The following is a 13354-nucleotide window of genomic DNA, read 5'->3' on the forward strand; positions in this document are numbered from 1 at the left end:
CAGGCTAAAGAGTACTTTCTCCAACTCTTCTTTAACCAGTTCTACTCTTTACACATCAAAAACTTTACATTCAGCTGATTAAAATTTTTAATGTATTTATGCTTAATGTGAAATGAAATTTAATACTTTTAAGAAAAAGACCTGTATACCTGTGGCGGATTCATTTTGATATTTGGCAAAACTAATACAATTATGTAAAGTTTAAAAATAAAATAAAATTAGAAAAAAAAAAAAGACCAATATTTCTACTCTCCCTTATTCCATTCAGAGCTGATTTGTCTAAGTGGAATAATGATTAATGAAAATAATAATTGGAATATTATCAGTTTGATTTTATAAGTACAGCTTAGTTTTTTTTCCCCTTTTGAACTTTCTACATTTTACTTATTTTCTTGTTTAATTTCAAAAATTAAGACATTATATCAAATGATAAACTGAAATGGTGATAGAGGACTTGTTCCTACTTTGAAAGAAATGCTTTCATGGTTTCATTGTGTTTGTAGGCTTGTTTTCTTTTGTTTTGGAGGGATTTATATACATTTATCAGGCATGAATATTTCTATGCATAATATGTTAAGAAAAAAAATTTTAATTAAAGTGTTTATTTTTGCATCTATTGAGACTGGCTTTTTCTCTCTATTAATGTTGCATTCTTGAAATAAACTAACCTTGGGCAGGATAAGGTATCTTTATTTAATACATTGCTAGTTATGGTAGGAAGGAATTATGTCGAATGAATTGGAGAAGGAAATGGCAACCCACTCCAGTGTTCTTGCCTGGAGAATCCCAGGGATGGGGGAGCCTGGTGGGCTGCCGTCTATGGGGTCGCACAGAGTCGGACACGACTGAAGCGACTTAGCAGCAGCAGCAGCAGTTATGGTTTCATAATTATCCCAGTGTTATTGAAGTTTTGTTCATGTGTTATACTAATCTCTTATTTTCTTTTCTGATAATATTCCTGTATGGTTTGATATCAAGATATCACTAGCTTTATGTGTGGGTTTTTTTTTTCCCCTTTCTGCAAGAATTTGTGTAAGACTAGAATTACTCAGTTGTGAAACAAGTGTACAGTTATATTTCTTCTTCCTTTAGGAGAGATATTGTATATTTAAACTAGCACTCTGTAAGAGGCAATATGAGCACATTCAACTCATGCTCTAACAAATTTTGTAAACTAAATATAATCTTTCAAAAACATCAAAGCCTATCCTATCTAAATGATTGGGGGAAATACACAGCAACATATTATTTTATAATTGTGGCCAATTCAATAGAGAGATATGAGTGGACAATGTTGAGGAAATAAGGAACATTTTTAAACATGTAAAAATAAGATTCTCTGTGTTACTTATTTTTCTTCTAATATATTGAGTAAAGATTTTCCTAGCTTGGTTGATAATGGCCACTTAGAGATGTTTTCAACTCATATATCAAATTATAGTCACAAATGCATAACTTGCTTCATCAGTTTCTAAAGTTTATTGTAACAAATTGCTTTTACAAATTATTAATAAAATATATATAAAATATACATAGTCTATTAAAACTATGACATGTAGAGCAGTGTCCTTGAGCCAAATGCCAAAGAAGTTTTAGAGAGAGGCAAATAAGAAATAGAAATAATATGGCATAGTTACTAAAGATGACAAATAATTCTAATAATATGTCATTACCATATGTACAGAAAATGCAAGCAAATGATTGAGCTTTTGGTGTCCAGTGGACACCCACACCAATATAGAAGTCTTTTCAATATGAGGAATCCTCTTAATCTTCTGCCTATGACTTTCCTCAATAATACAATAGCTTAGGTTACAGCTAAGTTGCATTATTACTTTTTAAATTTTAGAAAATAATCCATCCCCAAATAACAACATAAAACACATCTCATCCGACATGCTGCTGCTGAAGTCACTGAAGGGACTTCACTTCAGTCGTGTCCAACTCTGTGGGACCCCGTAGACGGCAGCCCACCAGGCTCCCCCATCCCTGGTATTCTCCAGGCAAGAACACTGGAGTGGGTTGCCATTTCCTTCTCCAATTCATTCAACATAATTCCTTCTATTTCACTATGTGAAAAGTGGCCAATGGAAAGTCTTCTTGGATGCAGTCTGAACATCTTTTGAATAATGGTGTGACGGCAGAAATATCAAACATTTGCTAAAAACAAGTTCCATCATTTTGAACGTTGACTGAAATTGATAACACATGTTAGTATGAAGTTCTAAGCAGGACTGTGCCCCCAGCTTTCTGCTACTTTAAAGATCAGAGACTTTCTCACCTTCTCTTGTTTAAGATCATCAGGCTCAAAACCACACCATTAAAATTGTTTATAGCTCAATTCAAATAAATGAAAATAAAATGATTGAATAAAGTGCTCTCTCTAACTTGAAAATGATACATTAGAATAGATTCAGTGTTTCAAAGCACATAACTAATAGTCATAATAAAAATTATCTTTGAGCAAAGAAAGGAATTGCCCTCAATAATTTTCTTCAATACTCCCAGATGAACTAGTAAAATCTTTTCAAACTCAACCAGAAGTGATCATTTAGATTTGCATAGTTGTATTCCACTTAACAATATATTCCTATGGAACCTTATTTGATCTTAAAAGGACCTGGAAATAGTAAAGCAGGACTGCTAATTCTGTGTTACAAGTGAACAGAGCGAGTCTGTTGGAGTGGTTCGATTTGTCAGATGTCTCACACATCAGGAGAGCTGAATCAGAGCTTGATCTCCGACTCCCTGATTCTTAATCCAGATACCAATATGCTTTCTTTTCTTCTTGAAACATAATTTGCTCACTAAATTATAAATTCTGTATTTCTAGTTGTACGTATGTTTCTGAGCTTTGCAAGTAGGTTGTTTTAGCAATTATATATTCTTGGGGAACAAAGAAAACGATAGGAGTGGATTAAATAATTTCTTTCAGTGACAAAACTGCCCTGTTATTTCTGTTTCCCCTCTGTTGTAATAGGGCACCAGACTTAGAGCTTTTAAATATGCCACTAAAGGAGTTCAAAATCTAATTCTAGGTTTGCAACTCTATTACGTTTGCACTATATGAGATGATTGGGATTTATATAGTTAGATTTGGCAGTCTCTTGCATGCATATTTGACCAAGGAGATATATCAAATTTAGAACTTTCACTCTAAGAATAAGGCAGTTGTAATTCATATTAGAATATTACAGACTCCTACTTGAATAAAATGTTTAATGTATAATACCTACAATTTTTTAAGGTCAATTTTTAAATGCATTTTTTCTTGCATTTCAATCTTTGGTTTTTTTTTATGGGTTTATTTGCCAGATGACTATAATTCATATTTGATTATTACATTTTTTATATAAGAAAATCTTCCACAATGATTATGGTTTAATTTTGCTTATCATTCAGTAAATGAACTTGCAGAAAACAGCTAGCAAAACAAAACAGTATAATAATAACTCATTATACTGGAATGGCAACCCACTGCAGTACTCTTGTTTGGAAAATCCCATGGACGGAGGAGCCTGGTAGGCTACAGTCCATGGGGTCGCTAAGAGTCACACACAACTGAGGGACTTCACTTTCACTTTTCACTTTCCTGCATTGGAGAAGGAAATGGCAACCCACTCCAGTGTTCTTGCCTGGAGAATCCCAGGGATGGGGGAGCCTGGTGGGCTGCTGTCTATGGGGTCGCACAGAGTCAGACATGACTGAAGCGACTTAGCAGCAGTAGCAGCACACTGGAAACAAAAAAACTGAGAATTTTGAAAATCGAGAATGAAAAGAAAAATGTCTATATAAGTATGTAGTTTAATACCAGTGAGTTTCTCCTCACAATGGTCTCAAAATCTGAAGGACAACCACTTGGTGAGAATGATATGGAGGATTTAAAAGGTTAATCAACTATTAAAACGCTAGTGAGACATGATTATGTAATCCTAATATTAAGTAGGATATTCTACAGATATGGTATTGCCCTGAAGAAAAGAATACTCAATAGAGTTTTCCAATCCTTAGTACTACTAACAGTATTTTCATTACTAATTTTTAAAAATTAAAACAGGTGTTTTCATCAGAAAATGTTTTAGTGTTACAACTAAAGTAGCCTTGTTTTTATGAGTACAGAAGGAAAAATATGCTTCTAATAAGACAGTGTGGGCTTATAGTTTATGACCAAGTTCTTCTACATTGTTAAGTTCTTAACCCTGCTTACTATATTAAAAAAACTCTAAGGAAATCAAGGTATATTTCAATTACACCATGCTCTTGTGAATAAAGAATTGCCTTTTTAGTCACACTAAAATGAGACTAGGTATTAGTGCCATTTGAAAAGCGCTCCATGTAATGTTAAAGAAAAATATCATCACGAAAATTGTAATGTGTGATGTCTGTTGGTAACCATAGAATATGTAAATACGGTGCCAATGAATAACCCCCTAAAGGATGCCAAATTCTCTGCCATATGCTGTCTTTCACTTTAAGAAGTTTGTTGCCAATTTAATTCATTCTTCATTTCGTGCTCCAAAAATCTGGAGAAAAAAATAAATTCCAGATCATTCTCAAGAGATTTTCTTTGGGATTGGAGCCAAAAATCACATATCTGCCTCAAGGGATCCCTTTTGAGCTTGGCTGGAGAAGCTATCATGGAAATTAGTTCAGGTCTCCACCACAAGCTGTGAGCCAGAGCAGTCAAGAATCCATCTGGGACTGTAGATCAGAATTATTTGAAATCCATAGAGAACAGAGAAAAGGGCTTGGGTCTAATGTGATCCCAATCTTTACAGCTCAGAAGCATTCCCCAAACTCTCATAATTTTTCCAAAGCCAGGGGGGTAAAGATTTGGAAGCTTAAATGAAACTGGTGAACAATAATAGAAAAGGCAGCTATCTGGGAGTTCCCAGCAATTTCTGTCAAAACTGAGTCATTAGTTTTCCCTGCTACTCCACATAACATAAAGTTCCACACAATTCACTTAACTATTTTTTTAACCCACATGTCTTAATATAGTCCAAGGTTTAGCTCCTAAACTTTTTAAAGCTTTTTAAGATCTAGAATAGTACTGTCAATATGATACTAGTTAAATATATTCGATCTCTTGTCTATGTGTTAATCCTAAACTGTTTTGTTTTTACTGTTAAGACTAACAGAGACTTATGAAAATAAGACCCCAAATCTTAAATTATTGGCTTTGGGTTTAAACAACCTCTGCTTAACATACACATAATCAGTTTTGTGACTTCACTTACTTTTAGTAACAACTCCCTCCAGTCGAATGATATTGGGATGGTCAAATTGTCCCATAATGCTTGCTTCGCCTAAGAAGTCTCTCCTCTGCTTTTCTGTGTAGCCCACTTTTAGGGTCTTGATGGCCACTGAAATCTCTTTTTTTGAAGGCAGTTTTAAACGGCCACTGCACACCTCTCCAAATTCACCTGTTAGATTGCAGAAGAAAACAAGAAAAGGCAAGGAATGATATTACAAAAATCATTACTAGAGAGCAGCTGTTTTCTCTCAACAATTCAATTCAAAATATTTACACCCTTTACCTGCAAGATGTACACTCATAGACCTCCAAATTATTTTGGAAGATGGTAGTCTGAGACTCCCTAAAAACCCTAGTCCATCCACACCCTGGTGATAAGTGGACCTTGTGATAAGCTCCGTGTCTTCTGAAGTACTACATTGTGAACAAAGAAATATGAAAGGGTAAGAAGGAAGTTGAAAGCTGTGTCTATTAGACTTTCACTCCTTATTCTCATAGCCTCAAAATAATCAACAGAGCAGCACCAATATAATGAGTTGAGCACTTGATTAAATTTGAGATGTGTCTCATCATTTTGTTTTCACCAAGAGGACCAATTTAACTGCATATTTCTGCTTTCTGAAAACAGGAGCAACATAGGATGATATGGTTGGACGGCATCACCAACTCTACGGACATGAGTTTGAGAAAACTCTGGGAGATAGTGAAGGACAGGGAAGCTGGCATACTGCATTCTGTGGTGTTGCAAAGAGTCAGAAATGTGTTAGTGACTGAACAGCAACAACAAGGCTGCCACAGTGATGGCCACTAAATAGTGTCAGATATAGAATGTATCTGGTTTATAAAAGAAATCCTAATGTTGTGTAACTAGATGGGTTTTGTACAACATTAAAAGTGATTTTTAATGTCAAATGAGATATTTTTCTGAAAAGGAAAATTACATGATCAATTTTTAGGCCTTCTGTGGAATGGAAAAACATTTTTGGTCCAACCCTCTTGCTGTGAGTTTTTGCACAAGCCCAAGGTGTCAAGAAGTGAGATGCTTCTTCTCTATTTTTCATCCAAGTAAATCCTTCTCTCCACAAAGCAGCAGGTTGTCCTATTGATTTACCAACCACATCCCTATAAATGACTTCCCCAGATTTGAATCTTGCTCAGGAATCCAGTCTTGCCAACTGTTTTCAAAACAATGACTTAGGCTGTAACTTGTTAAAGTCAGTTAATGTCCAAAAGCAGTTATTCATACGTTTATTTAATAAACACTCATCAATTGGCAGCAGTGTGACAAAAACTATGAAAAACACATAGATATATGCTAATAAAGGCAGATCTAATTTCTTTCCCTCAAGAAAGCATAGAGAAGATAGCAGTATCTGTAGCTAGGGTGTTTTTAGGATTATAGGGAGAGTTGGGGAAGAACTTGAGAACATTCAACAATCTTTTTTAAATCAAAGGAAGAATATGCTGTTATAGATGCATAAACATTAGGAGAAGTCAGGATGCAAAGTACATCACTAAAATTTGTAAGCAAGACTAAGAGTTTCTTTATGCAGGGTTATGAGAACATTGCCTAAGTCCCATGCACTCTTTGTAAACATTAATTTTGGATAAACCATACGGAGGCATTCATAATGAATTTTCACATTCTGAAATAAAGTTCTGTCATTATCATGTATGAATATGGTGTCACGGATTGTGTTTTAAATTTGGATATCATGGTTATTTATTTTAAATGACAAGACACTTACTTGATAGGACAGATAGTACAGAACTGTAACACAGACTATGCATTCTGAAGCCAGATTGTGTAGGGTCTAATTTTGCATCTGTCACTTACTATCCATGTGATTTTGAGTGACTGTGATTCTATGTCTTTGTCTCTTTATCTGTAACATAGGGACAGCAATTATTTTCTACTTCATAAAATTTTGGTACAGTTAAAGGAATTAAAATATGAAAACCACTTAGAAGAGAGACAGAAACATAATAAAGTGCCATCTGAGTGTTGTTTACTATTTCTTCTTTGAGTACAAACGTAGTATACGAAAGATGAATTATCTAGCTCTTAAGAGTTAGCTCTCTTAACACACAGTGAAGAATAAATATAAAAGTTCTTTTTGAAATGTCAAATTCTGTTACTGTAAGAAGAGATGGTTGTGATGATGATGGTGATAACACGTTTAATGTCCCATTGGACAAGTATCTGTAAAGAAAAGTATATTCTGAAAGTACCTCACTAGGAAAGTCAGAGGGGAAGACTTTGAATTTCAAGTGGCCCAATTAGTGTTTTTTCCCTTGTTCTCAACGGGAGAGCTGGACACGTGGACACTTTCTGGATTTCAAAATCCAGAAAGAGTTGTTTCAGTAGTGCTAGTATTTAAAAAAAATCATAAAATTTAGAAATGTGCTTACTTCACCTGATAAATACTAGAAACTGTGACAAATACAGTATACACATGTGTGTGTGTTAGTCACTCAAGTCATGTCCAGCTCTTTGCAACCCTATGGACTGTAGCTCACCAGGCTCTTCTGGATATAACGGAATTCTCCAGGCAAGAATACTGGAGTGGGTTGGGTTCCCATTTCCTTCTCCAGGGGATCTTCCCAACCCAGGGATTGAACCCAGGTCTCCTGCATAGCAGGCAGATTCTTTACATTCTGAACCACTGGGAAAGCCCACACTAGACATAAAAATGTTAAATTTTAATCAGTTCTCTTTATAAGAACTGTTCCTAAAAGAACAGTGTTGGAAAAATCAACAAAGACTGGGCAAATGGAATGAATGCCTGATTTTTCCATCTAGTCAAGTTTTACATGATCTTATTCAATTAGATTTGCACCCATAAGGAAAAAAAAAAGTAGATCATGTCATTTCTAAATAAAAACACAGCTACAAGAAGATTATTTGAGAAGATATTCCTGATTTTTAAAAAATATCAATTAAGTGCATCACTGTGTATTTGCTCTTTAAAATAAAATATGTTTTAAGAGAATGGGCAGACCGTATTTTGATTTAAGGTGCATCATGCACAATTGCTCAACATAAAATTTCTTATACTAATTTCATTTAAAATAGGAAAAAACGCACTTGTGTTTAAGTAGAAAGACCCTCTGCATTACCTCAAAACCCATTCTCCTTCCACTGTTTTAATAAAAACATAATAAAAATACATATTGAACAATGCTGTTATATAAGCTAAACACTATACATGAATTATCTCAGTTAATCCTCAAAAAAATTCTTAGAAGGCACTATTGTGATCAGTAGTGTCTAGCATAGACTTCAAAGGTGAAAAGTATAAGATTCAAGTTTTGGTTTCCCAATTAATTAATGTCTACATGACCCTGGGCCATTCAAATTTTTAGCTTCTATTTCCTCATCTGGTGAAATGGTAATAATAATACCTATTTAAAAGTCTGATAAAATTAAACCATGTGAATACCTAACACAGTATAGGAATTACATATTTTAAACCTATAGAAAACTTTGGATTGAGGGATAAAATTAGGAGTTCTAGTCATTATAAATTCCTCACTAAAAAAATTATACTACTTTGAGAAAATTAGCTTATGCCTCAGTTTTAATTTTGTAATTTGCAATATGGTTATAATTCTTCTGGCTATTAAATGCGTAAATGAGAGTTTCTATTAAATCTATTTCTTTGTATAAAATTCTTGACCTAAAACTAGAATTTGTCCACATAGCCTTCCTGTATATTTAATTGACTATAAAAATTCTTTGATTGAATAATATATTCAGCTCTTTAACAGTGGAAGATAGCTGCTAATCCATCTAGCATGATTACTAATTTTTGTGAACAGCATTATTTTAAAAATTAGGAAGGTATAGAAAGTGGTTGAGTATAGATGAAAGGAGATTGGTCATAAGTGAATTGTGATGTAAGTTGTTGCAGAAATGGGTACGTGCAGGCTCATTATGGTGGGCTTCCCTGGTGGCTCAGACAATAAAGAGTCTGCCTGCAATGCAGAAGACCTGGGTTTGATCCCTGAGTAGGAAAGATCCCCTGGAGAAGGGAATGGCAACCCACTCCATTATTTTTGCCTGGAGAGTTCCATGGACAGAGGAGCCTGGTGAGCCTATAGTCCGTGGGGTCACAAAGAGTCAGAAAAGACTGAGTGACTAACACTTTCACTTTCAGGCTCATTATTACACAATTTCATCTATTTTTGTAGACATTTAAAATATTGTGAAACAAAAATATTGTATTTTATTTTTTTTATTTTTTATTTTTTTTAATTTTATTTTATGTTTAAACTTTACATAATTGTATTAGTTTTGCCAAATATCAAAATGAATCCGCCACAGGTATACATGTGTTCCCCATCCTGAACCCTCCTCCCTCCTCCCTCCCCATACCATCCCTCTGGGTCGTCCCAGTGCACTAGCCCCAAGCATCCAGTATCGTGTTTCGAACCTGGACTGGCAACTCGTTTCTTACATGATATTTTACATGTTTCAATGTCATTCTCCCAAATCTTCCCACCCTCTCCCTCTCCCACAGAGTCCATAAGACTGTTCTGTATGAGACAGCAAAAGAGACACTGATGTACAGAAACAAAAATATTTTAAACATTATAGCTTTCAAAATCTTGGTTTCATATTCTATTTTGGTAATGACAAATCATTTAAAGCCTAATCAAGACAGACTAGAATTCAGAGTGTATATTATAAAGAAATCTTCCAGGAGAAGCGTAATATACCTTGAAGATATATATATATATATATTTTCAAACAAACCAGGCAGTTTTATAGCTCTTATGTGGCAAATAAGACTATTGGGTGCAAAATACTGAAAATGGGGTATATCTCTAATTTTTTGCAAATATGCTTGAAGAGAAATCAAAGAGGATCTTCTCTAATCTTTAATAAGCATAAGGGATTATTAAGTGATTCAGTACAGATAGCCTTTCCATTTATCTTATTGATCAGAGGCCATTTTTAATGAGTATGTTTTCTCTCACCTTACCATGTTCTAGGTATCTGGCTTTGTCAATAATACCTGTATGTATATGGGCTTCCTTGGTGACTCAGATGGTAAAGAATTTGCCTGCAATATGGGAGACCTGGGTTCGATCTCTGGGTCAAGAAGACCCCCAGGAGAAGGGAATGGCAACCCACTCCAGTATTCATGCCTGGAGAATTCCATGGATGGAAGATCCTGATGGGCTACAATCCATAGGGTTGGAAAGAGTCGGACACGGCTGAGTGACTAACACAAGCACACACTGTGTTCTAGATATCTGACTTTGTCAATAACATCTGTATATATAAGTTTTTGTTAATGCAGAAGGCCCCAAATCTCGAGGTTGCAATATGTCTGGCCTTATGGACATTGGCTGACCATGAGTAGGTTTTCCTTCTCTCATTACATTCTCCAGCTGAGGGTGCTTCATATGCTATTGCAGCTTCCATGCTGGAGAACAGTGCACTCTTGTGGGGCAACATTAAAACCAGCATGACAAAACCCCTCTGCACTATGGAGCAGTTGAAGAAGCAGAACTATACAAATGAAAGAGAGTAATAAATATGTATCTGGATTAACTTTAGCTGGATTAACATAGATGTACAGTGAGTATGTATGTTCTTAAGTCTTAGATTGTGAAAAAAGGAGTACTTACTCTTGTTTTCTTTTATGAACTGATGGTTTCATACTACCCACACATGTGAATTTTAGGAGTATATAACATTAAAAAAAAATAGAAGAGAGATTTACTAAACTATTTGTTTATTTAGATAATATGTGAATCTCTCAGATTATCTTGCTTGAATAATAAATACTATTTGAATTCTAAATATTTCTTCAGTGCAGAGAAAAAGAAACAGAGAAAATTATATTTAGTTCTGTGTAAAAAAGCATCAGTCATATATAGTACTTGCAGAAAATGCGATCTGATATGGTATGCATAATTCAGAGAGATCATTTTTCAGTCTTTCATTCTATTTCAAACATCAACATAACTAGTTTGTTTTTAAAGCAATATTGAAGAATGAGGTGATGTGTGTAATTATTGTACAGTGTTGTTTATTTTTCTTTTGAGTTAGTAGTTTTATTCAAATAGACACTGCATATACTACAAATGCCATATATTTATATATAACTGTACAAAACATTGTTATTTTTATAAATATATATAGTATTTGAAAATATGAAGCTGCAATTAATAATCACTCCATAGGTGTTAATGAATTTATGATTGAGCAAATTAATAATTAGAACAAAAATATATCTATATGAAAACAAACTTCAACACAAATAATTTAAGACTATATAGTGTTACAGGCAGGTATTAAAATGGAGCACTTAATATTATTTAAACTATTCTGTCAATACAGTTTTGATGGAATTTATATAAAATACATCATTTTTAAATTTTATTTTGTGTTGCCTAATTCCAAAGAAGAATCAAGAATTACTTTTTTTCCTACAAATCAAAATTTTTCACTTAGTAGGCTAATTTAAAGAAAGACACACTTTTATCCCATGATTCGCATTTAGCCAAATAGACTTTGTGACACATGATCAGCATAGCCATGGGGAGACTGAGCTGCTGTGGCTGCCGCCTCTGAAACTCAATAAATAAAAAACTGGCCGTAACCTGTAAGTCTGTAAGTCTGGTGCCTTTGAAATCATTACATTCATTAAATACTCCTGCATTTATTTATTGCTTGCCTTTCATCATGAAATCAGAAAATGTCCCTTTTCAAAGCAATATGCATGAACCTGAGAGTGTGAGCAATCAATCTCAGGCAGCATTCTTATGCATAGCTGTAAAGTTGTAATTAACATACTAGGTTGACATTGGGATTACTGTGGTGCTTACCTGCTCCAACAACTTTGTCAATGGATATGTTGGTGGCATCCAATTCCTTAGCAAACTCATGAACTGCTTGGGTAGGGTCCTCATATGTGTGTGGGTCAACATAAGTCCTGAGACCTGGAAGTTTTACTGTTTAAAGAAAGGAAGAAAGGCATTACTGTAGCTAGATGTATAAAACCTTTACTGAGAAAGTTTTATGATAACATTATTAGTTTAAAAAAATTCCCATGACATTAAACTGCATCAACCTTTGGTTTATTCACAGAAATTGTCAGACAGAAAAGTTAGAGTAAATAAGTTGAACAATTTAAGAAAAAAATTTCCTTGTAATGAGACAGAGAGAGGAGTTCTGTCTTTAAAATCAGTAGAAGGAAAATGGGAGAAGGCAATGGAAACCCACTCCAGTACTCTTGCCTGGAAAATCCCATGGGCGGAGAAGCCTGGTGGGCTGCAGTCCATGGGGTCGCTAAGAGTCGGACACGACTGAGCGACTTCACTTTTTTCACTTTCATGCACTGGAGAAGGAAATGGCAACCTGCTCCAGTGTTCTTGCCTGGAGAATCCCAGGGGACGGGGGAGCCTGGTGGGCTGCCATCTATGGGGTCACACAGAGTCGAACACGACTGAAGCAACTTAGCAGCAGCAGCAGCAGCAGCAGTAGCAGCAGAAGGAAAATGAGGGGGTTCTTAAGAACAGAAGAATGGTTCAGAATTGAGTCTGCCCAGCAATGACTACCTGTAACAAGAGTGAGTGAATGCCTTCACACTATCACACGTGTGTTATTCAACAAAATGAAATAACCAAATATTTATTATAGTGTCACATGTGACAATAAAGGAAAGTTTGTGAAATACTTTCACAAGGTGGGATAGCTGCTGTAATTATAGATAAATTAATTAGAGGATATAAAACAACATGTTTTTTGTCTGACACTGTTCTGCTTTTATTAACAATCATTCAAAATTCTCCACTTCAATTATAGATCTAAATTAAACTGTGAGTATGTGTATATATGGGCTTCCTTGGTGGTTCAACGGTAAAGAATCCACTTGCCAATGCAGGAGACACAGGAGATCATAGGTTTAATCACTGAGTGGAGAAGATCCCTGGAAGAAGAAATGTCAGCCCACTCTAGTACTCTTGCCTGGAAAATCCCATGGATGGAGGAGCCTCGTAGGCTGCAGTCCATGGGGTCGGGAAGAGTCGGACACGACTGAGTGACTTCACTTTCACTTTTCACTTTCATGCATTGGAGAA

At 35.0% G+C, this 13354-nt stretch overlaps 1 protein-coding gene across 2 annotated transcripts in view; it reads right to left on the reverse strand.

The window, feature by feature from the left end:
* The window catches only part of EPHA3 (EPH receptor A3), a 412939-nt gene that overhangs the window by 49323 nt on the left and 350262 nt on the right, over positions 1-13354 (reverse strand). For both annotated transcript variants that reach the window (XM_010847913.1, XM_010847912.1), the window contains exons 10-11: positions 12101-12226; positions 5241-5426 (exon numbers count right to left, since the gene is read on the reverse strand). In XM_010847913.1, coding sequence (XP_010846215.1) covers positions 5241-5426; positions 12101-12226 — 312 coding nt within the window. The remainder of the gene's footprint in view (positions 1-5240; positions 5427-12100; positions 12227-13354) is intronic.

This window comes from Bison bison, unplaced genomic scaffold (assembly GCF_000754665.1).
Source record: "Bison bison bison isolate TAMUID 2011002044 unplaced genomic scaffold, Bison_UMD1.0 scf7180017864258, whole genome shotgun sequence".
Lineage (NCBI taxonomy): Eukaryota > Metazoa > Chordata > Mammalia > Artiodactyla > Bovidae > Bison > Bison bison.